This window comes from Saccopteryx leptura, chromosome 3, assembly GCF_036850995.1.
Source record: "Saccopteryx leptura isolate mSacLep1 chromosome 3, mSacLep1_pri_phased_curated, whole genome shotgun sequence".
In the NCBI taxonomy this organism is placed as follows: Eukaryota; Metazoa; Chordata; class Mammalia; order Chiroptera; family Emballonuridae; genus Saccopteryx; species Saccopteryx leptura.
The window spans coordinates 329,464,900-329,491,094 of record NC_089505.1 but is presented as its reverse complement, the minus strand read 5'-3'; the positions used below and the strand labels follow the sequence as shown (position 1 = coordinate 329,491,094).

The 26,195-nt window shown below is 41.4% G+C and overlaps 1 protein-coding gene across 8 annotated transcripts; it reads right to left on the bottom strand.

The window, feature by feature from the left end:
• Positions 1–996: 996 nt before the first annotated feature.
• Positions 997–9,783, bottom strand: PDP1 (pyruvate dehydrogenase phosphatase catalytic subunit 1). Of its 8 annotated transcripts, none has more exons than XM_066379124.1 (4): positions 9,553–9,652; positions 8,690–8,724; positions 6,859–6,999; positions 997–4,817 (listed from the first exon to the last, which is right to left on the bottom strand). In XM_066379124.1, exon 4 carries the CDS (start codon positions 4,771–4,773, stop codon positions 3,160–3,162), a length of 1,614 nt encoding a protein of 537 aa, XP_066235221.1. In that variant the 5' UTR covers positions 4,774–4,817; positions 6,859–6,999; positions 8,690–8,724; positions 9,553–9,652; the 3' UTR covers positions 997–3,159. The 8 variants fall into 8 exon arrangements, with proteins under 8 accessions (XP_066235221.1, XP_066235222.1, XP_066235220.1 ...); XM_066379125.1 differs by having other exon boundaries at positions 6,859–6,965; XM_066379123.1 differs by having other exon boundaries at positions 6,859–7,014; positions 9,553–9,651.
• Between the last annotated feature and the right edge of the window lie 16,412 nt (positions 9,784–26,195).

The window sequence follows — 26,195 nt, the reverse complement described above, 5'->3', positions numbered from 1 at the left end:
GTCCTCCCTTTAAGGTAGAGAAGGTAAAACTTACTTGCATTGTATTTTCAAAGTTAAAGTTACATTTTAATATTACATTTTAACTAATAGTATTCCCGACATTCACCAATCTCTTTTTATTTTATCTTTTTAAGTGAGAGGAGACAGAGACACAAACTCCCACATGCGCTGACAGGGATCTACCCAGCAACCCCTGTATGGGGCTGATGAGATACTCGGATCAATGGAGCTATCCTCAGAGCCTAAGGCCGACGCTCAGATCAATCAATCTATCCTCAGCACCCAGGGCCAACGCTGGAACCAACTGAGCCACTGGCTGCTAGAGGGAAAGAGACAGAGAAGGCAGAGAGAAAGAAGAGAAGCAGATGGTCACTTCTCAAGTGTGCCCTGAACAGTGATCAAACCTGGACGTCTGCACATTGGGCCAATGCTCTATCCATTGAGCAACCAGCCAGGGCCACTACTACCTCGGCTCTTTAAAAAGTACTATTTAACCTACTGGATCCTAAAGTTAAGCATAATGTATCACCATAGAAAGAATCAAATGGATCTTACTATTAATAAAAACCAGTACAGACAACAGAATGGTTACCAGAGGGGAATGAGGGTGGGAGAGTGCAAAGTGGTTAAAAGGGTCAAATATATGGTAACAGAAGTAAATTAGACTTTGGGTAATGAGGACACAATAGTGTGCATGTCAATTTATAATTCTGTACACCTGAAAAATTACGTTATTAACTAATGTTACTTCAATAAATTTAATTTTTTTAGAAATGGAGGCCATTCAGAAAACAGATATGGAACTTTAATTCACTGTGGGCATCTCTCTGACCATTCTCTGCATTACATACAAACTTTTATTATGTCTCTGCACAGATACATCTCTTATAAGACAACTTTTCTATCAACTACTGTGTCCCATGCCTCCATTTCATTTAACTAGTTAACGGCGCATTATAAATATCATGAGCCATTGATTAAATATAAATACAGAAGTCGAACATATGTCAGAAAGTTTAATAAAAAAAATTTAAGAAAGGCTAAATAAAATGAAAAGTGCATGTCCTCTTTATTCTAATTCTACAAATAACATCACAGTTACAGCCAATTATACTAAAATCACAACTGTTTTCAGGTGATAGTACATTCAGATTTCTACCACCCAATTATTTTCACTTCAACAATTTGAACTCCACACTGAATTTTCATTCTGGTAAACCAGCTTTGGGACTGCAGACCAAGTTTCTTGTGCAACAGTAATTACTATGTTGATCATAACCACATAAAACTAAATTTATATATGCTGTACTATACAGAGATGAGACTATATTAAGTATGTAACAATATAGAATTCTTCAGGAGTAATGTTCAAGAGAAATTCAAATAGTAGCCTGAAAATGAGTTTTTACTGCTACTGTAGTCTACATATATTTCATTAAAAGAAGTGTCTGTCAAAACATTTAGAAATAAATATATAGGACACCCTTTTCCCCTTTGAAAATGCTGCCTGGAAGAAAAGTTCCAAGCTGATGGAAAGAAAAACAAAAAAACTACAAACAAACAAAAAGGGGGAAAGGACCTCAGAAAACAAACACTGTATGATGCTCTGAGCTGCAATCTTCCTGAGTCTATTTTTCAACCGGAAAAAGTTTTGCAGTCAGTTCTGTGTTGCTTTAGTTTCCACAGTGCATCAGGAGTCCTTGACCACCTCGCTCATCTGCTACAGAAATCTGAAAGGACTCCTAACTGTATTAAAATCTATGAGTATCATAGTTATAGCCATTCTAACAGTGTTGCTAGAATGTGAAGAAATGTATGCACAGCTGTACACAGATCACCATAAACAGAGGAACAAAATGACACTTGATGCATATCAAATAAGCTCCTTAAAAGCCAATATGAATAGGTTTATTTTCATTTACATTGATGTAGCATTATAAGGGACTGCATCTCATTAGAGACTGCTGCAAATAACACTTGATGCTACTAAGTGTTCTATTAAGCATTAGGCATGCAAGTTACCTTTTAAAAATTTTCATGTATATATCTCAACATTCCTATTTATAAGCTAAGATATGTTTAAAGCATTTAGTAATTTTTAAACCAAATATTTTAACTGAACTATGTCTAAGTGGGAATAAACAAAAACTTCCTCCCTTGTCTCAACACTCAAAGGTAAGCCTTACTCCCCAAATCGATATTTCAACTTATTTATGTCATCCTTAAAATTCCAGGTGATGAAAACTCTTACCAGTTTGAAATTAGAAGTATATTTTACCAGCAGCAGTCTACCATCCACACCTACAGCATGCTAAGCCTTCAGGAATTACACGGTAAGAGTGACGTGCTGGTAGCTATAGATGACAATGGTTGAACATATCAATCTCTTTATTCTAGATCTTTTATTTCAAACTAAATAAAGCTTTTCATTAATACAAACTATTTTTTTTTCTTTAACATCAATATAAGAGTAGATAAAACTAAAAACCTTTATTGTCTTCAAGAGGGGCAAAACAGACTATGTATGTTTCACTGACATTAGGTAATTGGGTAGGGAAGGGAGTTATGTTATTCCATTTCAAAAGCATTCCAAATAATCACAAACAATTACAAATTCAGATTGCTTGGTTCTCGGTCATTTATGGCTTAAAGTATTGCATTTGAAAACCACCACAGCATAAAACCAATTGATATGAATAATGCATAGATTGTATATCTAGGAAATCATGCAATAAATAAATGTTCTCATGTACACTGGAATCTTAGTGACAAATGGAGCTTGCAGGTGTGAACAGTAATGTTTCTTTTACCAAGAAAATATGCCCAGCAAGATCCTTGCTTTGATCTATTCAAGATCCTACTTGCCAGGTCATCCTGATTTTGTCAGACTGACAGAAGAAACCAATGTCACAAGACATCTGCAATAAGGAACTGACTTGCCTCAAGTGCAGGAGCTGTGAGGTCTGAGCCAGGCAGAATGACACTCTCATTATCCTGCTAACCTAATGCCAAGTTAATTTGAGTTCTTGACTGGCTAGAAGATCAGCTGGGTAAATGCTAAGAATGTCCCACTGGAAATGTTTATTATTTTAGTATCTTTTAAAAATCTATCTGTCCTTTAAATTTTCATTTGAGAATTGCCTGGGTAAGATCCATTCACTATTCCTGGTTTTGGTATGCCCCTACAACATGAGAATTGAACTGAACTACAATGATTGTAATGTCATCTCGGTACATCCGAGCAAGTTCTTCAGGAAGACTCAGCATTTTGGAGAGACGCTCATGATCAACAGTCCCAAACTCGTTGTTGCCCACCGCATGGCGAATAAGATGGGTTGCGGCATTCTGGTCCTCAAATACCGAGGACATCTTGGCTCTCCTTTCTGTTAACAGGCCATGCATCTGTCCCAGTGTCACCTTGTAGCCACCAACAGCTATTGGTTGTTGGTGGTGCATACCTGTTAGGTACTCACCCACAATCCTAACTACATCCTGCCTGTGCATTGTCTCCCATAACCCATCAGTAGCCAACACCAGAAACTTATCCTGTGGCCTTAATCGGTGGTGGGTTACCTCTGGCTCAGCAGTGAGATAAGGAGGTGTATAATAATTGGGAGGGATAAACTTGGTATATTCGTTGTCATTCAACTGGTCTGGGCCAGATTCTATCACTCTTTTTTGAAGGTCAATGCTCCATTTGAACTTTACATCTCCAAAAGCCCTAAAAGGCATCAGCAAGCCAAGCAGCCGATCCTGTTTTACCACACTCTTGGCCTCGTTCTTTGGATGTTCCAATTTCAGACGTTCCAGTTCCCTTTCATTCTGTGCATTGTGGTCATTAGAGAGAGTGACTGCTGACCAAGAGCCATCCTCTTCCTGCACACCAAGCATGGCTCTGCTATCACCAGTATTGGCCACATGAAGGTCAACACCATCCACATGGGCCACACAAGCAGTGGCCCCAGAAAATGCCACTCGAAGCACCAGGTAGTTGAGGAAAGAATTGGGGTCACCAACTTGAGCCTCCAAGGAGATGTCATTGTCAAGCCTCTTGAAAGCATTAATTAGGGCCTCTTTAACATCAATATCAGCTGACTCCCCAGTGTTGAGGTCTATAAGCTCTTGCCAGTAAGTCCTCAAACTGTTGAAATACAATTTGGAAGCCTCCTTACTGAAGTAATCATTGGGGTGCTTGTGCCATTGCAGAATGGGTAGCAGTGCCCGACCATTCTCCACTGCATTTTCGATCTCTAGCAAAGTCTCATGGGGTAGCAAAGAAACTGCAATATAATAAAAGAGTCTTTCACTGACTGCTTGGGAACAAGCACAACCTGCATGGCCATCAAAAACTCCCAAAAGCATCCCTCTGGTCTGCAAGCAGGTTGCTGCACTTCTCCGGTCCTCGATGGGTGCATTTGCAGGCAGCTGGTTGCTGTCAAATCCAAGGACAGAACTGACATTTTTGCCATCAAATTCTGGCACTTTGAAACTGTATTCATTAGCTTTCAGGATGCTGTTGACTTGTGGAGGTGTGAGATAAAATTTCTGTGGTGTGGAAGCATATCTCCTCCCTTGGGTGTATTGCCACCAGTTCTCCTTTGGCCTGCAAAAGGTAGCATACGCTGGATGGGGTGTATATCTCAGGCGACTCTGAGGAACATAAGGGGATGAGCAGCAGAGATGTTTGTGGTGGCAGTAACATGCAGTGCCATAAACTCTGCTCAGTTCACAGTTACGAATCAGAGGAAAAAACAGTTGAGTTGGTGCTGGCATGGCATCAGAATACAGTGGCAGGCTGGAACTTCTGGCTGGGATTCCTATAATGCAAATTACACAGGTACACATAAAGAAAAAGTTATACTTCAGATTACTTTATCTTTGCTTTTATTCTGCAGGTGAATCTACTTACTAAACCCTGTGCTAGAAGGCTCTATATTTTATACCTACATCATGTACTATTTCTATAGGCTATATTATGCTGAGCAGAGTTCCCAATCATTTAGAAGGCAAGACTGAATGGTAGGTAGTTCAGCTTACTTTTCTCTTTTCAGCATATTTCTTTGTGTAGCACAAACTGCACACAATGTATAATAGATTTAGCTTAAATATACATATAATAGAATAGCTGGGGAGAGCTGAGCAGATGAATGTTACATAACAATATGCAGTGGCAGTGTACCTGGCCAATCACCCTTCTCCCTCTCTATCTTCCCATTTAAGTATTAACCAGGCCGGACCCTGCTTCGCTTCCGAGATCAGACAAGATCAGGCACATTCAGGGTGTTATGGCCGTAACTATCCTTAAAAAAGGCCTTGGATCTGTCATATTGCTCAGGGACTTCTTGCATTTAAGAACATCTGACTTCTAGACCTGTGGTCAATTGTCAGCATTTGATTACGCCAGGCTACACCAGAAAAGTGTTAGGATGCATCCTCAGCATAAGTATATGTATGCACTATCTTTAACTTACATATACATGCTACTGTATTAATATAATGTTCATTATAAATACACAAGAAATTTTACATAATGACTAAAGATAAATGCTAATATTCCCTTCCTATATTCCAGTGAATGGTCTTGCAAACAATGCTTTCCAGAACACTGCACCAATCTGGTGAGCTTAGGGACATAGGTCTTCTACCAACTTACCAAAGTAATCCTGTAAAAGCTGGCTCACCTCTTTGGGCCTGGATTTTCTATGATGTAATTGAACACAAGGGAACAACAGATGCTATCTAAGGCCTCTTCTAAGATTCTATGCCTTTTTAAGTGTTTGTTGAAGTGATTCATTTATTCATTGTCTAATTTTATTATATGCTTTACGATAAAAAATGGTTTAAGTATTTTAGCAGCTGCAAAACTGTCAATAAGAATCTCAGTTCTGGAATTTAATTTACTTACTAGCAATTTACTTCTGCTTATCAGCCATAAGGAAAAGCTACAGAAATATTATTTTCATCAATTATCAATCCCAAGTAGAATTTGCCACTAGAAAAATACTCTTACACTAAAAAAAAAAAAAAAAAAAAAAAAAAAAGTATCTATTTGCCCTTGGGAAGCAATAAAGAAAGGATAGTGAAATAATACTCTAATAGTCTATGGTTTGGATAAAAAAGGTACAGAATTATAATCACTAATAAAACTAAATCGTTTCACTCAGTTTATGACACTGAAAAGATTTTGCTGGGCATTTATCTAGAAATTTTAATAAATGTTTACCATTAACCCAGATAATTTATGCAAGAAAAAAGATCTTCCTTCTTTCTCAATATTTCCCTTGAATTCTTAAGGCATTGGCTCAAAGTATTCATTTGGCCTATAAAGGAATAGGCTTTACAAATACTTTAAGGAAATAAATACAGTAAACAAAAAGAAATAAGGAAAATGAAACCAACTGAATCTTAATATCAGCTAGTCCTTCTGAAGGTTAAACCCATTAAGGAACAAAAAAATTTACAAATATCATAGTGTTAGCTGTATATTACATTATTTTTTGCATACCTTCTTTGAGGAGTAATTAGAGACAAAGTGATCAGTGGGATATTGGGGAGCAGAGACAACCAAGCATTGAATAATAAGTGATCCTACTCTGCTTCTGTAGTAAGTACTGCATAAGCCAGCCCTACAGAACCCTATTTGCAAATGATAGAAAGTACCATTACTTTAACTGCACTATTTAAGAAGGGATTTATTTACAAAATTGAAAACAAGATTAAACAATAAAAGGTAATGATTAGAATTTTGGAAATAAGATCAATAACTAAATAAGCATTCTGAAATGCAGTTAAAAAAAAAAAAAGAAATTCCAGAAGAAGAGTTATCTATCAAGACTAACAGTACTTCAAACTGAATACCTGAAAGTCATCCAAAGGTTAAGTGTACATGACTGAGCCAGGAGATGTGCTCAAATGTTAGGCCACAGGACATTGGTTCCCAGCATAAACACCATCTCTTGTTAGGTCTGCTCGCAGAAAGCACATTAACCCATTCATGCTCTGTATAAAGATTTTCTATTAAAATGTAAACAGATACCAATCTTAATAAAAAGCAAGTTTTTCCACAACGTCACATAAGTTTGTATTTGTGTTTACTTTAAAACTTTAGAATCCTTCAGGAAAAAAAATGTTTCTGATGCGATATAGATTGAATCAAAGTCCTGTCTGTGTGTGTGTGTGTGTGTGTGTGTGCACGCACATGTGGAAAAGGGGTTTGATATATTACAGGATTTCATATAACTGTGGGGCAAAAGTAGGTTTGCAGTTCTTCATATGGGAAATAACACAATGATTAGTAAATAATAATACAAGTACAAACTGATGTTTCACGTATGCACAAATCTAAATCTACTTTTGCTCCATCCTGTATGACGTCTAATCAAGAATAGTCCAGGAAAACTTGTATTTTCCTTAAATTGCTTTGTTTTGAAAATTTTTGTTTTTATAGTTGATCGCAAAATTAATGAAATATTGTGGCAAAAGAACTAATGAGTCATGCAGCAAATGCTTGGAATAGTACAGTACATTCAAACAGCAAGCAGTGAAATGCTCAAATAATATACTACATTTTTCCTTCAAAGCAAAGGTTCTCAAGATTGAAAACAAAAAAGCAGAGTGAATTTTATCAACTCTATCTTTCACTTATTCAGTTTAGCATATAGAACGAGACTGCATCCCAATCCCCCAACTCCCAATATGCCTTTGAAAGAGACATTCTTAGGGAGGTTGAAATTCAAGAAAACCCTGCTCTATGACTGTCTTGTAATTAATCCATCAGACCAGACTTAAAAGTCAAAGTACTTTCAAATTTTCAGAAACCACCAGTGAGCAAATACTGAGTATTTTTATAAATATTAGGTGATTCAACAACAACAAAAATGAAAACAACTTTTGTTGAACTAGCTAAATAAATATAGGGTAGAAAGCTCTTGAAAGGCAAAGAACAGTAACATGGTCCAGTTGTTTGGTAAAATGGAGCAATGTCGAATTTTCAAATTATTTCTGACCACGTTTTCACTGAAAAGTTCCTACCCATTTTCCAGACCAGCCACATTATATGCAGGCTGTTCCTCCTAGATGGATTTGGCCAATTTTTCCAATGACTAATAAGGAAAGATGCACTGCAACCCTAAACTGGAAGGAGACCCATTCTTACTGATGTGCTCAGCAGAGCCTGTGCCAAGAAATGATTCCAGTTCATCAATAAACCCACAGAACAAATTAATTAGAAAATGCAGTCACTGCACTGACTCTGGAGTTCTTTAGCTTTACAAAGCTTTTTTGTGTTAATAAAAAAAAATGCTATACTAGTTATTACATGTGTCAGAACGTCAGTTTATGTAATCCAATTGCATTAAATACCTGCACTGCATTAAAAACTGCGATTTTTCAGCATTTTCTGGAAATGCCTAACCATTTCACAGCTCCCATTATCGCTACATGAAGAAACGGGCATACCTCAGAAGACACAAAGCCCCAAGCCAGCACTTGTTTGATTAATTTCCTTTGTCCCTACCTGAAAGCTGCACGCACCAAGGCATCAAAGCCATCCCGGTGTAGGATGGCTTTGTCCTCTTTTCTATCTACCTCGCCCCTTAATTCCAAATCGACCCACCTAAAACCGTCCACACACAGAATCAGTCACCATCCTTCCTGGGTACCCAAAACAAGTCATTAAGTGAATACCTACCAATTCGTCTGGGCCCGGGACACACACACATTCTCCTGTCATCACAACACGGAGCCGACAACATCCACAACCCAGGTGGACAGCAGCAGCGACAGCAGCACCGGCCCATTGAAAGCAAGGCAGAGATGCTTATTAGAGAAGGGGGCGGGAACAACGGAGGAGGCGGGAGCGGGGGGGAGAGGCAAGGTCTCGCTCTAGCCGGGTGAATGGGGCTGGGCTGGGCTGGGCTGGGCTGGGCGGGCTGGGACCGGAGGGGAGGGGGAAAGAGGACCGATGGAGAAAGGGGTGGGGAGAAGGAAACCAAACAAACCAACCAGTCCGCGGGAAAAGCAGAGCCACAGCCCCAGGCGGCCGGGGCCCAGACCCGGGAAGAGGCGCGCCCCAGTACCAGCCCCTCCATCCAGCCCTGGCGCGAAGCCCACGGGCACGCTGTATCCTCCGCCCACCGCCAGCCCGGGCCCACGAGGCCACGGCTTCGGTCAAAACCAGTTGCGTCCCGCGGCGGGCTTCCCGTGGGGTCACCCCGAACCCCAGGACGTGTAAGGGGGGACCCTCAGGAACAGACGACTCACCGTCCGCCCCGCACCTCTCCGGAGCTCACCCTTCCGCGGGGCCCCACGGCGTCCACGGCACTGACAGCTGACGCGCGGCGCCCCCTCCCTGCCCCGCCCGCCCGCCACTCCCACGGCTCGCGCGCACCTAGCGCTCCGGGGCCTGTACCGCCCCCGCGCCGCCCGCCCGCCCGCCCGTCCTCCCACCGCGCGCGGGCGGCCGCCGCGTCCCACACGCCGGCGCCCCTTCCTAACTCTGGGCGGGTGGGGGATTCGGACGAAGGGGCTCGGGCCGCAGCAGGGTTTGCTAACCGGGCACAGCAGGGAAGGAGTCGCTTCTTCCCGACGAGGAGGCGGCCGCCGCACCACCCGACGCTCCTTCCACAGCCCTGGCGCTACGCCCCGAAGCCGGGTTTCCTCGCCACCGGCCGGCCCACTCCGCGCCCCCGCCCCGCCGGGCCGCCACCCTGCCCCGCCCGCGCGTTCGGCCCGGGCTCTTCCCCTCTCGCGATTGGCTGTGCGGCAGCGAGCGGGCGGGCGGGAGGGAGAGAGAGCTGGCCGAGGCCGGGGGCGCGGAAAAGCGGCGCGCGCCCGTCAGCTTTGTGACGTAACGGGGGTCAGACAATTCCTTCCATTCTGCACCGGCTGCCCATTGGCTTTACGGGCCCGCCTCACGTGACCGCGCCCGGCGGGGCGGTGGAAGGCGGGTCGGCGTCGCCCGGGGGTCGGCGACCTGCGGGGTTGCGCGGCGGTTAGGGGGTCCCCGGTGGGTCGGGAGCGGGGGAAGTACGTGGGCCGGCCCCGGCATCCCCGCGCGCACAAGGCCCCGGGGAGTGGCTGCTCCCCGTCGGCCGGGCTTCCGCGAATCCCTGGCTCCTGGGCGGGGGGTCGGCCGATCGTTCGGTCATCCCGACCGACGAGCCTCCCCCCGCCTTGTTGGGGTAGTCTCAGGCTTCCAACGTTGATAGGTTGCGGAGGGCGGCTCCCTGCCTAAGCGGAAACTAAATTTTTGTCGCCACAGCCTAAAATATGACGCACGGCACCCCTAGAGTGTTTGTTGCCTCATTCATTTGATACTTGACAGGTTTGAGGAGCATTAACTCGGATAACGTTTTCTGGATGCCTCTCAGGTCCCAGAGAGAGGAAGCCAGTCTATAAACTAAAGCAAGAGGAAGCCGTGGTGAAGGAATTCTTTCCCCTGTAAGATTGATGTGTTCTCACGTTCTCTGAGGGGGGTGAAATCAGTACTGTCGTTTGCCCTGAGTGGTTACAAGGAAGAGGGTAAAATCAGCCAGCAGAAGGGGGTAAGAACACTCTTGGAGTCAAAGAACCTACATCCAAGTCATTTCCGCTTTTTGAGACTCAGTTTAGGCTTCTGTGAGATGAGGTTTTGGTTGGGATGGCATTGGCATTGTATAGTTAGAAGGAAGACATCTCAAGGGCTTCTTCACTTGCCTCCTTCCACACTGTAAGGCCAGTAGCTGTGGCTGCCCTCTCAGCCAGGCGCGTGCAAGTTCCCATTAGATTAGCACAGATGGTAGAGAAACAGCGAGCCAACTGGTGGGCCAGGCCTTTATTCTAGCCTCACCCCTGCAGGCGGGCTAGTAAATAAACACAGCAGGAATACACTTCCCTTTCCATTCAAGGCACCCAAAGCCAGACTCAGTTCCCTCTGGTTCCCATCTCCTCTGCACAAACTGGCTTCTCCTTCAGCACCTCGCCATCTTCGCTGCTTCTCCTCTGCCAAAAAACGGGCCTCCTTCCCCTCCTTCTTCTTAAAACCTTTTGGTGTGAAACCCCTCCTCTAGCACATATTAGCATAACCAAGCCCCTTCCCAAACAGGAAGGTAATTAGCAGTATCACCTGACAATGTAATTCACATGGGCAGCAACCATTTTTAACAATAAAAGTGAGCCAAATCAAATAACACAAACTTTACAAACTTATTTGCCCAACACACACATACCCTTTCTTTAAGGGAACTGAGTCATAGTGAGTTCTAAAAGCTTCCTTAGAAATACTAGGTAGATGATTGCACTCATCCTGCCTAGTGTTAAACAGTGAGTTTAACTTGTAAAACATGCGTTTACTAGCCAATAAGTGATGTACACTGGATATAAAATCTCATGTTGCCTGACTAGGCTGTGGAGCAGTGGGTAAGCCTCAGCCTAGGATGCTGAGGACTCAGGTTCAAAACCCGCAAGTCGCCAGCCTGAGTGTAGTCTCACCAGCTTGAGTGTGGGTTGCTGGCTTGAGCCTGGGATCATAGACATGACCCTATGCTCGCTGGTTTGAGTCCAGAGGTCACTGGCTTGAGCAAGGGGTCACTAGCTCTGCTGAAGCCCTGGGTCAAGGCACATATGAGAAAGCAGTCAATGAACAACTAAGGTGCCACAAAAAGAATTGATGCTTCTCATCTCTCTCCTGTCTGTCTGACACTGTCTGACCCTCTCTTGCAAAAATTTTAAAAAACAAAAAAACTGTCACATTAACAGTATCTTGCACAGTTTTATTTTTATTAATTACACATTGTCTGATTTCTTGTGTAATAAAGGAAGAAGTTTATAGAAAACAGTGCCAGAAATTGGTTCTTTATAACCTCCAGGTCATGCCAGCTGCCGCCTCTTTTCTCTAAAACTAGAGCAAAGCCTTTTTGCACATCCCCAGGCTGCCCTTGGAACGCTTGTGCCTGGTCTATGTGACTTCAACCCTGGCTTATAAGGTTCCATCTCCCTCACTTCACCCCCTTCTTTCTACTTCTTAAATGAGCTTCCCATAAATTTATAAGTACTCCTCATTGTCCTTTTTCCTATTGAGTATTTGATTAATGTATATATCTGGTTTGCTCTTCTCATAGAGGCAGTATAGGAGGGTATAGCATATTATTACAAAAGCTAGAACCAGACTGCCAGGGTTCCAATTTCAGCTCTGCAGTTTACTATTTGGCCTTAGGCAATATCTTTCTGGCTCAGTTCTCTTATAGGGAAGAGAGGAATAAAAATAGTAATATAAATAAAGTAAAAATACTGAATTGATACAAATGTTTATAATGCTAAAAAATTCAAAGCAGGCAGTAGTAAGGGCTGTGTAAGTGGAGCTAATATTATAGACATGTGTCTAGATAAGTATGTCTTTAAGATGAAGGACCCCCAAAGAGTGGGAGACCCAGACCCAGTGGTGGGATTCAAATAATTTAACAACTGGTTCTATGTTGTAATGACCATTTTAAGTATAAAAAAAGATAGAGCGGGAGATAGTTTATTATTTCATGCATTTAGTACTTAAATAACAATAAAAGGTACACAGCATGAAATTATTATAAGAAAGAGTTTTAAAATATTAATGAAAAATACTAAATAATACCTGACAAAAAAAACCCCAATAAAACTGTCATTTAAGATATTTCCATATTGCTTCTTGATCGGCATCCTCACTTGCAATATTTCTTTACCTGTGGACAGAATGAACATTATTACAGGTGTTTAGAATATACTGTTGCACAGATGAACATTAGAAAAAGAGTAAGGAGGGTAAATGTGTGATTTCCACATTGGGCAGCTGCCCAGACACCCACCTTAGAGAGAACTCTGATTACAAGTGCCATTTTAACAACTGGTTTACTGAACTCAACAAAATAGGTATCGGTTCTGCCGAACTGGTGTGAACCAGCTGAATCCCACCACTTCCTGGACCCTCAAGTGCAGTGTGTTCTACATACAGTTAGATGATGTGTTAGTAGATGTTATTATTAATAGGCTAGAGAATCTTATGTAAGGAGTGTCACTGCTTCTTAGCCACTATTCTGCAGACTTGGGAGACCAGTTAACTGAAGCTAAGAATGCATTTTTACGAGTTTCTGCTTGAAACTCAAAAATAAGGTTCATACTAGGAGTGTCTATTATCTATAAACTTCTTCCTAATGACTGTGAAAACAGAGTAATGAGATTCCCGAATGTCATCTCTCAGTATCATCAGAGTGGTTCCAGATACCCCTCTCCCCATGGATACCAAAATCCACAGATGCTCAAGTCCCTTATATAAAATGGCATAGAACAACAATGCATACAGTTGGTCCTCTGCCTCCACAGGTTCCCAGCTGCAGATCAAAAATATTGATTTCAATCCACAGTTGGTTTAAGCTGCAAATATGAAACCCACAAATATAGAGGGCCAACTAAGCATTTCACAGAGACAGTGACTACTTGGAGACCACACAGAGTGCACCAAGGGACCAAGGAGAGACCGCCTCACAATTCTTACAATCCCATATATAGGTTTCATGAGCTAGCCCCGACCCCCAAGCCGTACGGGTATTTATTGATACACACAAATAGAAGCAGGGATGAGAATTGAGGAAGTCAGGATGCAAAGAAGGGAATGAGGAGGTCAAGAAGGGGAACTTCTTTAGAGCAGACAAAAGGGCAAGAGAAGTAGCTCAAATGTCCTCAGCTATTGATTAATCAGAATTGCCAATTCTATCCCTATTGTGTTGCATTCAGCAATGGTACGGTGTTCAGTACTTTCCGTCAGTGATGCCACTGTGGCTTTACCTCAGGGCACTGAACTCGGTCCCTCTTCTGTGTTCCTATTCAGGGTCTGTACAGTAGTATACACCTTGTGCAGCACCAACATTGCCATTATTCAGAGCACTTTTAAAATTACCTTTTCAAATTGTTTTACTATAACCAGAACTTTGGTTATTATACCAAAATAGTATTGATTGCCCATGATTCTTAGTTCTGAATGACCTGGCTGTTTCTGAAAATGACACCCACTCTCAAATAACTGGTATTTGCCACCACTAAATATAGTCAAAAGAATTTGTCATGAGTTTTTAAAGCAATGCCAAGGTTATTTCTGGAATCAGAATAAAGGTTCCCCAAAGTAATAGCTTTGAAATACTCACTCAGAGGTATAAATTTTGTTCTTGAGCTGCAAAGTTGTATGATTTCATAATACGTATATTTTAAAGTCCCAGTCCTTCTGCAGAGGAAGTAACTGCTTGTACCATTGGGGAATGAGGGTCATGATTTTTTAGCTTCTCAACCTGGTCTCCCCTCTGGCCTGGCTTTCTTCCTGTCTCTAGATGGAGCTGTTTTGGCCACCCAGTAGGCTTGCTTTAAAAGTGTTGTTTGTCATTATCACATGGCCATCTGGCCAGGGCTGTGGCAGGTCCTTGGTTTTGGTGCTCTGACCCCACATACTGTTTTAGCCATCAAAACACCTGCTGACACTTCAACATCGGAAGGTGTAGGAAAGTAGCACTGAAACAACCCAGAGTTGTTGTGGAGAAGGGCAGGTGAGGAGAGAGGAATGGGCTTCAAAAATAGTATGGAGCAAAGAAAGCACTCTGTAAAAGCACCTATTTTGTCTACACACATACTTTCTGTGATGACAAAAATGCAAAGACAGTTGCTGAATGACACCCTTGACCCTTTGTCATTTACTTGCCCTAGAATAAACCTGGAAATGAGCACATGCTTAACCAGTTTGGCCTGGTGTTCTTGTGAGTGGGTGATAAAACCCTTGGGGGTAATGGAGGTTAGCTGTGACATGGAGATGGTCCAGCAGAGTCTCAGTGGTGCCTGCCAGGAAGCTTAAAAAAGACCTGCATGTGGATTTGAGATGGTGTCTGTCTTCTGGTTAGTGACTTACTGTGTCCTTTGCCAAAATCAGCAATTAGAGGGAAGAGAGGCTGGCCTATCACACTCCTCTTTAGTTCATTCTTCCCTACAGGTCTTGGATAGGAAGTCAACAAGTAATTATGGAGTACAGAAACGCTAGGCACTTGTTTTATTACCATCCCAGTGTTGGGAGTTGCTTTTTTGAAACTAAGTTACTGTGTATTAAGAATGGCAAATCATCTATAAGAAACAACAGGTACTCTGGCTCATCTCTTCTGGGCCAGAGGCTATTATGAGTGCTTTCATATTTGTCTCATTTAATATTTTAAAAGTAATCTGTCCTCACCAGAATTCATAAGACAATAGTATGTTCAAGGGGAGAAAAACAAGCTTTATCTTGTTGCAAAATTAGGGAAAAGTCTTCTGGCTAGTAAGCTGGAAGTATCTGAGCATTAATTAAACATGACAAAGAATTTGAAAAGTAGGTAGATGATATACCCTAATTAAAGGTTTAGGTGCTTTGAATATAACATGTCTGTAAACCTGAGAAGGGCACATATTTCAAAAGTCCCTGTTAGAGGGGGTATCTTTGATTGCTGAGGATGACATGTATTGGGCAGGGCAGTGGTGGTATTATCTAGTTGTAAGACAGTCTGGCAAGATTAAGTTTTCTTTCAGTCTAATTCTGAAGATTCCCCAGAATGCAAAGGTAAAAGGTGGAAGAAGGACTTCAGGGAAACTGAGATGTTGGGGTCAGTCTAGAGCCCTTTTCACAATAAGTGTCAGGTCACGGGCACCTCTAAATCAGGTAATGCCAATCGGCAGATTCCAGCAGGAACCCCTATGCTATGACTCAAAAATAACTACTGCTTTGAAAACTTTTTAAAAATTAAAATTCTTTGCTTACCTGTACACTTTACTAGCATATAGGTTTCTCGAGCAAGGATCTTGTTTCTTACATACTGATAGAAACCTATGGCCTGGCATATAATGAAAACTGATAGTGAGTACTTAAATTATACTCCCTATTCTAAATGCATTGCCTTAATATTGCCTCTTAATACTCATGAGGTAGATGTTATCCTTATATCTACTTCACAGGAGAGGAAACTGAGTCTCAGTGAGGGTAATTTGCCTCAGGGTCACATAAGTAGGAAGTAGAAGAACCACTTACTCCAGTACCCTAAGGTACTATGTTATAGTGACTGCTAATTCCACTTGCAATACCATAGGTGCCCAATAATGAATGAACAAACTCAAATGAAAAAAGAGACATGATGCAACAGGTGAATGTTTTAGGATAATTAAAGAACTGAAGAAAGTTTCACATTGTGGGCAAACTATATCCTTATAATTGCAGAATTTCCACCTATCCTTATTCTGTCTATGACCCACAATTAATTTTGCATAGTTCAATGTATCACCACTGAATGACCATTCTTGTCAGTGCCGCATGGTTTGTTTGATTATGTTTTTTCAGAAAAACCAATTGTGGCTATAAAAGTTTATTTTCCTGACTGACTGGTGGTGGCACAGTGGATAGAGTGCCAACCTAGGATCCTGAGGTCCTAGGTTCAAAACTCCAAGATCTCCAGCTTGAGCACAGGCTCACTAGCTTGAGTGTGTGGTCACTGGCTTCAGTGTGGGATCATAGATAAGACTACATGGTTGCTGGCTTGAGCCCAAGGTTGATGGCTTGAGAAAGGGATTGCTGGCTCAGCTGGAACCTTCCCCCCCACCAGTCAAGGCACATATGAGAAGCAATGAATGAACAACTAAAATGCTACAACTACAAGTTGATGCTTCTCATCTCTCTTCCTCTCAAGAAAATTTTTTTTTTCTTAGAAACTGGATATTATGAGTATCTGTAGATGAATATATAATGTAGTCAAGTTATTTCCTAGTAATAAATTTTAGTTTATTATGTGATATGAAACAATTTAGTCTGTTTAAAGCTAAGAGTTATGTTCAGTTTAAAATGTTTTACTTTTAAGCAGTATCAGTAAGAGAAAGAAAAGTTCAAGGAGAGAAAGAAGACAGACGTAAAAGAAGAATGCTTATAATAACTGTTGAATTGTTTATCCAGTTTCTGCTAGGAATAATGTAATCTGGAAGTCTAATCAGAATAGAGTATTACTCAGGCACAATATCTGGGTTGTGATTTTATCCCTTCTTAAGGCATCATGGTTTTGTAAAATGAGTATAAATTGGAGTCAGAGAGACCTGAGTTTAGATTTACCCAATAGTTTAAACTTGATTGCTTCTCCTAGAGAAGGATGGGGGACTCCAGCCATGCCATTTACCCCTGGCTCAAGCCAGTGACCATGGTATCATGTCACTGATCCCACGCTCAAGCCGGCTATCCCACACTCAAGCTGATAAGCCTGCACTCAAGCCAGTGACCTCAGGGTTTCGAGCCTGGGACCTCAGCATCTCAGGTCAACACTCTATCCACTGCGCCACCACTAGTCAGGTCCAATAGCTTATACTTTTTCAAAGTCAAAGGTGTGTTCAAAGGATTAATGATAATTCAATAAAATGTCAAATGATGGCTGGCAAGTAGTACCTTACATGTAGTGTAGTGGAAGCACTTACATGAGTCTCCTGTGGCTGCTGAAATAATAACACAAATTTAGTGGCTTCAAACAGCACACCTATCTTACAGTTCTGGAGGTCAGAAGTATGACATAGGTCTCAGTGGGCTAAATTCAAGATGTCAGCAGAGTGCATCCCCTTCTGGAGGCTTTAGGGGAGAATCTATTTTTTTCTTTATCCAGCATGAGAAGCTGTCTGCATTTCTTGCTCATCGCTCCTTTTTCCATATTCAAACCTATCAGTATAGCAGATCAAGTCTCTGACTCTGATCTCTTCCACCTTCCTTTCTAAAGAACCCTTGTGATTACACTGGACCCACTATTATAATCCAGGATGATCTCTTTATTTTGAAGTCATTAACCCTAATTCTACCTGTAACATAGCATATTCACAGATTCTGGGGATTAGGATGTGAGCATATGCTGGGGAGGGGCATTATTCTATATACCACAGCACTTTCTCCCTTAACACTTGTTCATTCATTCATATGCTTATTAAAGGAAAATATGAATAATAAAAGTAGCTTTATCCCTAAGAAACCTTCTGTTTAGGTAGAGAGCTTAGATACTAAAAAAAAAAAATTAATGGACAATTTCAAGACATTATGTAACAAACGCCAGTAGAGCCACTCAGATTTGTACTACAGGTTTCTGGAGAAAAGGTTATTATTGTGTGTGAGAAAGATTCACTGAAAATTATGATTGTCTTTAAGAAGTAATATAATAAGGGCACCCCACAAAAGTAAATGCTTACAATGTAAGTATTACAATATTTTGCCTTGGTGAATCCCCACCAAAACTTTAAAGGTATAAAGAAATCCTATAAAGCCAGGGAAGGGCAGCCAGCAGGGTGAAGATACTAAAGTCAGAACAGATGAGAAGCTTAGAAATATTCATGGTGTGGTCTTCAAATAATTAATGACAATCATATGAAAAGAAAGCTAAATTTATCTTTGAGAACTCTGAAATATGAAACATTAAAATAAATATGTAGGAGTTAGATTTAAACTCAATATGGTAATTTTACATGGTTATAGATTCCTGAAAATGAAATGTGCTCTTCCTTTAGGTAATGAGTTTTCTGTTACTGGAGGTATTCAAATAGAATCTAGACAACTAATGTAAAAAAAAATGTGTGCCTAAAGCCCTTTGTTCATGTCTTGAACATTGTACTTCATTGTAATCATTTGCATTTCAGTCTCTCTGTGTAAGTCATGATCTCCTTCTGGGATGAACCTATCATACTCATTTTTACTTGGCTCAGGAAGTACCCAGTAAATGTTGGATAAGTGAATAGATGGTGCCTGGGTAAGGTTGAGCATTAAACAGAGTGACCTTTTAGAGTTCCTCTAATTCTGAGACTTTCAATTTTCTGAGTTAGGAATTGAACGAGGTTTGAATTGTGGGATTGGAATCCAGAAAGGCAGAGATGGTCATGGTACATTCTAGGTTTCACAGTATAGAGAAGACCAGAGAGGAGAGGGAGCAAATCTGAGGGGAGGAGCTGTGTTGGGTGAAGATCAGGATTTATATGTAGGGCAAAAGGCTGGGTCTTGATTTTCTAGTCTGGGCCCAGGTTGACACTTGACTAAATTGTTATGAAAGAAAAAGTTCTCTAACAATCATACACATCAGGCTAGATTGAGAATGACTGGGACCTTGCTATGGACTGACTTGTGTTCCTCCCAATTCATATATTGAAGCTCTAACCCCAATGTGATGGCATTAGGATGTAGGGCATTTGGAGGTGATTACGTTTAAATGAGGTCTTCATGGTGAGATTACTACTCTTCTAAGAAGACACATCAGGAAACTTGTTACCCCTTCTCACCCCACGTGAGGACACATATGAGAAGACGGCTGTCCACATGCCAGGAAAGAACACCCTTACAGAGGAACGGAAGCAGCTAGCACATGCTCTTGGACTTCACAGCCTCTGAAACTGAGAAGTAAATGTTGACAGTTTGCTTAAGCCTCCCAACTTGTGGTATTTTGTTATGGCAGCCCAAGCTGGCTAAGACAGGGTTATCACCTAAATCCTGGAGTAGAGAATAAAGAGTTAAAACTTAGAGCTAGACAATGGCAACAATGTATAAAGGAGGGAGGAGAGAAAGGACATGTTACTAAGAACTTTAGTACTTGTTGACTAGGTAAATAAGGGGGAAAAGGAAGGGGTATTAAAGAGGCTCAAAGCTTTATACACGGTGACCATGAGAACGGACATTTGTGTCCACCAGGGTTCTTTTTACTGAGATGGAAGGAATATGGGAAAATAACTGGAATATCCAGGATTTTCCAAAACTTTTCATTAAATTGTGGCTGAAAATTGGCTGTTTTCAATACTTATGAGGATGGAAAGTCAAGAGTAGTTGCCTGTGAAGGGCCAATGTTTTTAGAGGTGAGCTGTTGTACTAGTAAAAGCTTGCCCTGAGTGGTAGTCACAGCAGGTTCGGTTGTATGAGATCTCGTACGGGCCTGCACGGTGTGAGACACTATGTGTGTGTCTGTGTATGTAGAAACCTCAGCTTGTACTCCACATGGGGTCTGTTTTAAGGCAGTGCCCAAGGAAATTCTCATCCATGTTATACTAAGCATAATTATATGTCTTTTAAGTGACTGCATTTTCTTTTTTTAAGTTTTGGACTCTGGACTGAATAAATACCTGCCTCCATCTGTGAGGGGGAGATTGGAGGAGTTACTAAAAGTTTTAGAGCCATCATTGTGGCCCAGTAATAAGACTGTATAATACATATATTATTTTTTAGCCTTTCTCCCATTTCTTTGTCATATTCCTCACCCTTGTTTTTCTGTCCTCCCTCCTCTTTTAGTTTATTCTGTCCTGTATTTTATGCATCCCTGAGGGTAGTCATAAATTCATTCTGGAACAAAGGAAAATGATATAAATATATTAGTTTCCACTTTATAGATGAGAAGGCAGAGGTTCAATTTCTATAACTCAGCCAAGAGCACAGTGGGTATGCTAGTTGTCTATTGCTGGGTAACAAATCACTCCCCAAAATAGCAACTTAAAACAACAAATGGCCTGACCAGGTGGTGGCGCAATGGATAGAGCATCGGACTGGGATGCAGAGGACCTGAGGTTGCCAGCTTGAGTGCGGGCTCATCTGGTTTGAGCAAAATTCCACCAGGTTGAGCCCAAGGTTGCTGGCTCCAGCAAGGGGTTACTCGGTCTGCTGTAGCCCCGCAGTCAAGGCACATATGAGAAAGCAATCAATGAACAACTAAGGTGTTGCAAAGCGCAATAAAAAACTAATGATTGATGATTCTCATCTCTCTGTTCCTGTCTGTCTGTCCCGGTCTATCCCTCTCTCTGACTCACTCTCTGTCTCTGTAAAAAAAAATAATAAATAAATAAATAAATAAATAAATAAATAAATAAATAAATAAATATAAAAAAACAACAAATGTATTCCCTAACTCTGTTTCTGAGAGTCAGGAATCTGGGAGCAATGTGGAGAACATTTCAGATCCTTGCCTCCTGAACCTCTCCATAGGGCTTTTCACAACACTGGAGCTGCTTTCCTCAGAGCAAGTGATCTGAGAGAGACAAAGATACACTGAGACAGAAGCTACCTCAATCTCAGAAGTGACATACAGCCTGACCAGGCGGTGGCTCAGTGAATAGAGCGTCGGATGGGACATGGAGGACCCAGGTTCGAAATCTGAGATTGCACAGTCTCATCCGGCTTGTGTGTGGGCTCACCAACTTGAAAGCAGGGTTGCTGGCTTAAATGTGGTATCGTGTATATGATCCCGTGGTCGCTGGCTGGAGCCCGAAGGTCGCCGTCTTGAAGCCCAAGGCTGATGGCATGAGGGGTCACTTGCTCTGCTGTATGTAGCCCCCCCTCCCCCCAGTCAAGGCACACATGAGAAAGCAATCAATGAACAACTAAGGTGCTGCAATAAAGAATTGATGCTACTCTTCTCTCTCCCTCTCTCTGTCTCAGTCAAAAGAGAAAAAAAGTGACATACAATTACTTCTGTATCATTCTATTGGTTACACAAACCAAACCTGGTGAGATTTAGGAGGGAACTACACCAGGGTATGAATTCCAGGAGTGGGGATCACTGGGGACCATCTTGGAAGCTGCTAACCACAATGAGTAAATAATATAGACGAGCCTGTGTGAGGATGCCTTTATAAAAGCATTGAACTCAGACATGCTCAAATTTGGCTCCCAGAACTGTTTCTGTTCCTTTCATCCTAAAGACTAAGAGAATGAGCATCAGCAAGCAGTGATGGTCTGGGTTTCCAGTTTCTTCCTCTGATCTGCTTACAATTGCCGATGCTGTCACAGTTTCATTTGTAAAGCTTTGTGTAGCCTCATAACTCTACTTTATAACTACTAACGTTAAGTGAAATTTGATCCTTAAGACAAAACCTTTGGATAATTTAATAAATTTCACTTTTGGATAACTTGGATACCACTAAGAAGTTAAAACAAGCTAACATAACACTATCTATATATGCTTACATTCTCTGACTTTGGTAGTATAAGAAATGATTATAATTTTAATTCCTTTTACTTTTTATGCTCTTTGCTTCATGGGAGATGTATGTTTAGAAAAGATAAATGTTTTGGGTAATTCTGCTCCACATAAGACAATTTCACTCCTCGTTTGTCAATGTAATAAGAAAATCCATAAAAATATTTTTATGTAACATATTTTTACTGCATTGCTGAGCTATAGCTAAATTTTGTCAGGGAAATAAATTAGGACAAGTTTTCCTGGATTCAGGGAACTGCCGAATAAGTGTTCAGTCTTCAGATCACAGATCCATGACTCACCAATAAATCACCTGGATATGTGAACACATCTCATTTGCCCCTAGCTATTACCCTACCTTTCTTCCTTTTTAAGATTTTATTACTTGACTTTATGGGGGGGGGGGGGGGGAGAAGTTCCAACTCACAGGTACTTCAAAAAGTAAGTAACATTGCTTACTTTTTGCTTGTTGTATATGCCTTTATTGGGCAAACCCAGGGTTTTGAACCAGTGACCTCAGCATTCCAGGTTGATACTCTATCCACTGCACCACCATAGGCCAGGCTATTACCCTCCCTTTTGATGGTTCTCTGCTCTGCATCTGAAAATTCCATTTGTACTTGAACTATGTGTAAATCAATGTCACTGTCTATATTTAAACACAACTCAGCTAAAAAAATAATTTCTAAGTCACAATTGTTTTCCAGAACAATGGTGTTGACTATTTCTACTTAAGTTTAAATTTGCAAGTCTTTGCTGTGTGCCTGTGGTATTAAAATGTTCTTATAGCCTGACCAGGCGGTGGCACAGTGGATAGAGCATTGGACTGGGGTGTTCAAGACCCAGGTTCAAGACCCCGAGGTCGCCAGCTTGAGCACGGGCTCATCTGGTTTGAGCAAGGCTCACCTGCTTGAGCCCAAGGTCGCTGGCTCGAGCAAGGGGTCACTCGGTCTGCTGTAGACCCCTGGTCAAGGCACATGTGAGAAATCAATCAATGAACTAAGAACCACAACGAAGAATTGATGTTTCTCATCTCTCTCCCTTCCTGTCTGTCTGTCCCTCTCTCTCTCTGACTCTGTCTCTGCCACAAAAAAAAAAAAAAAAAAAAAAATGTTCTTATAACTTATTTATATCTCTAAGATCTACCTTCAGGGTCTAATATGGTATACCAGTTTGCAAATAAGATCATCAATTTCATCTAGAGAGAGAACTTTCTCTTTCCATTTTACTTATGTACAATTTTATAAATAATCTTAGAACGCTTACTATGTTCTAGGCTTTGTGCTATGGTCTGTCAGTAGATGAAAGGGTAAGACACAATCTTTGTGCCTTTAAGAACTCGTGGTTTAGCTGCTAGATAAATATTAATAGGAATAATTATGAAACCATGTGATATAAGAAATATTCACAAAATACTTGAGAAAGGAGAAGGGATTTAGTTCTTCCTGGTTTGTAGATGGAGGAGATATGTTGTTTCTAATGGAATTTTCACTGATTTGTGTGGCATGTGAGAAAAAAAACAGTACAAGACATGATTTTCTTTCCTGTGATAAACAAAATTCCATCAGCTACCTTTATAATTTAAAACAATTCTCTAGCCAGAAATTATGTACTTACTTTTTTTTCTGTTACATTATTCTTTGTTTTATGAAGTCATAATGATAATATGTATTAGTATTTGTTTCTTTTTTTTTAATTTTTTTTTTTAGATTTTATTTATTCACTTTAGAGAGAGGAGACAGAGAGAGAGAGAAGCGGGGAGGGAAGGAGGGAGGAGCAGGAAGCATCAACTCCCACATGTGCCTTGACCGGGCAAGCCTAGGGTTTTGAACCAACGACCTCAGCGTTTCAGGCCAACGCTTTACCCACTGTGCCACCACAGGTCAGCAGTATTTGTTTCTTTTAATTACAAAATAAAAGTTGTCACCTCACAGCAGTCTGCATTTTCTTGTATTCATTCATTTACTGGTCCTTGGAATTTAAAAGGTTAGGAGCCTTTATAGATCAGTGATTTTCAACCAGTATGTGGCAGCAGGCACAGGCACACTGATGTGCTGCAAGAATTTTAAAAACATAACCTGACCTCTTTTCCCTTAGATTGTCAAATAAAAAATGACAGTAGCCAACACAATAATATCTGTCCAGTGTGAATGAATCAAAATTGCACTTATTTTTTGTCAGATCAGCAAAAAATATATTTTTAGGTGTGTCGCAGAATTTTAGTAATTAGTTTATGTCTGTCATGAGATGCAAAAAGTTGAAAATCATTGTTATAGATGGTTACATTTGAGCTGGAGTTGGACAAGATATGCTCCTGTATAAAGGAGTTCCTGCTATTTGCCTGTCAGTAGTTAAACCACATTGACTTTAAGGGGACATTACAGGTGGTTTTGAATATTTCTTCTTGTATGCAACTGGGGGAGTGAGTGTGTGTTGAAGGGGCAGGGTGGAGAAGATGGATTTAAGAGAAAAAACTACCCACAGTGATATACGGAATTTGAACTGTAGCTTTGGAAAGCTGTTGCTATCAATATGAATATTGGTTTTTGAAGGATTCCCCCCCCCCATAAAATCTTATAAAGTTTAGATATAATTAGGCTTGATGAATATAAACCTTCTACTTCAAAGTGTTAGGTTAAAAAATAAGAAACCTTTGTATGTACAGGCCCTTTCCTCCCCTAATTTTTCACAAGGGGTTGGGATGGAAGAAACGAAGTCATCAGACCTGTGCTTTGTGAGTCTAAGCAGGGCAGCGATAATAAAACCCTCAATGCAGCCAGGCTGAAAGCTGGTTTCACCAAGTGTCCCTGCTTCATTTCACCTGCGTTAGCAAAGCTTCTCATCTATTTGCAATTGGATGTCCCTCAGGAATTGAGCTATATCCATAACTTCAGGGATGTTTTACCTTTGAAGAGGGTTTCAAGGAGAATGACAGAGATGATAAAAGAACTGAATACTATCAATAGGTGTTTAACAAGAGTATAGGGATTTCAACTATCAACTCAGGCAGTGATCTTATAATTCATCTTCACTGAGCTTCTCCTACCATAAGTACTTTAAGAAATGATCAAAGATTTCCTTGAAAACCAGCCAGACAACACTTGTAAATAACAGATTCTCAACCCACTATGCTCTTAGAAGCTCTCCCTGTGTACGGGTAAAGTAAGAGGGCTCTGAGCTCATATGTGCTCCCTTCAAATCCTTGCTTGACACCTTACCACTGTCAAGTCACAACCTTGCTGAGTGTTGGGCAGATAAAATATATTATGCTCACTTTGTTAAAGATGGCGCTGCCCACATGGAAGCCTGTCGCCCAGGTGATAATATTATTTGCCCCTCTTGCTTGGGATGGACGTGATTATGTTAATATGTGTTGGGGGAGGGCTTTTGCGCCAAAAAGTTTTAAAGGGAAGAAAGATCACGTTCAGAGAGAAGAGTGATTATGTTCTAGGACAGGGGTCGGGAACCTATGGCTCACGAGCCAGATGTGGCTCTTTTGATGGCTGCATCTGGCTCGCAGACAAATCTTTAATAAAAAATAAATAACGTTAAAAATATAAAACATTCTCATGTATTACAATCCATTCATTTGGCCCTGGCCAGTTGGCTCAGTGGTAGAGCGTTGGCCTGGCGTGCAGGAGTCCTGGGTTCGATTCTCAGCCAGGGCACACAGAAGAAGCGCCCATCTGCTTCTCCACCCCTCCCCCTCTCCTTTCTCTCTGTCTCTCTCTTCCCCTCCCACAGCCAAGGCTCCATTGGAGCAAAGTTGGCCCGGGCACTGAGGATAGCTCTGTGGCCTCTGCCTCAGGCACTAGAATAGCTCTGGTTGCAGCAGAGCAATGCCCCAGATGGGCAGCGCATTGCCCCCTGGTGGGCGTGCCAGGTGGATCCTGGTCGGGCGCATGCGGGAGTCTGTCTGACTGCCTCCCCATTTCCAGCTTCAGAAAAATACAAAAAAAAAAAAAAAAACCCCATTCATTTCCTACCGCTCATGTTCATGGTTACAGGTGGCTGGAGCCAATCACAGCTATCCTCTGGGACAACACCAAAAATTTTTATTGGATAATGCGTAACGTACATGGGTCATTGTATGGCTCTCATGGAATTACATTTTAAAATATGTGGTGTTCATGGCTCTCTCAGCCAAAAAGTTTCCTGACCCCTGTTCTAGGAGGAGCCCATGATATAGGAGAGCAGAGTAAGGCCACGTGTAAGAAAGGAGAAGCA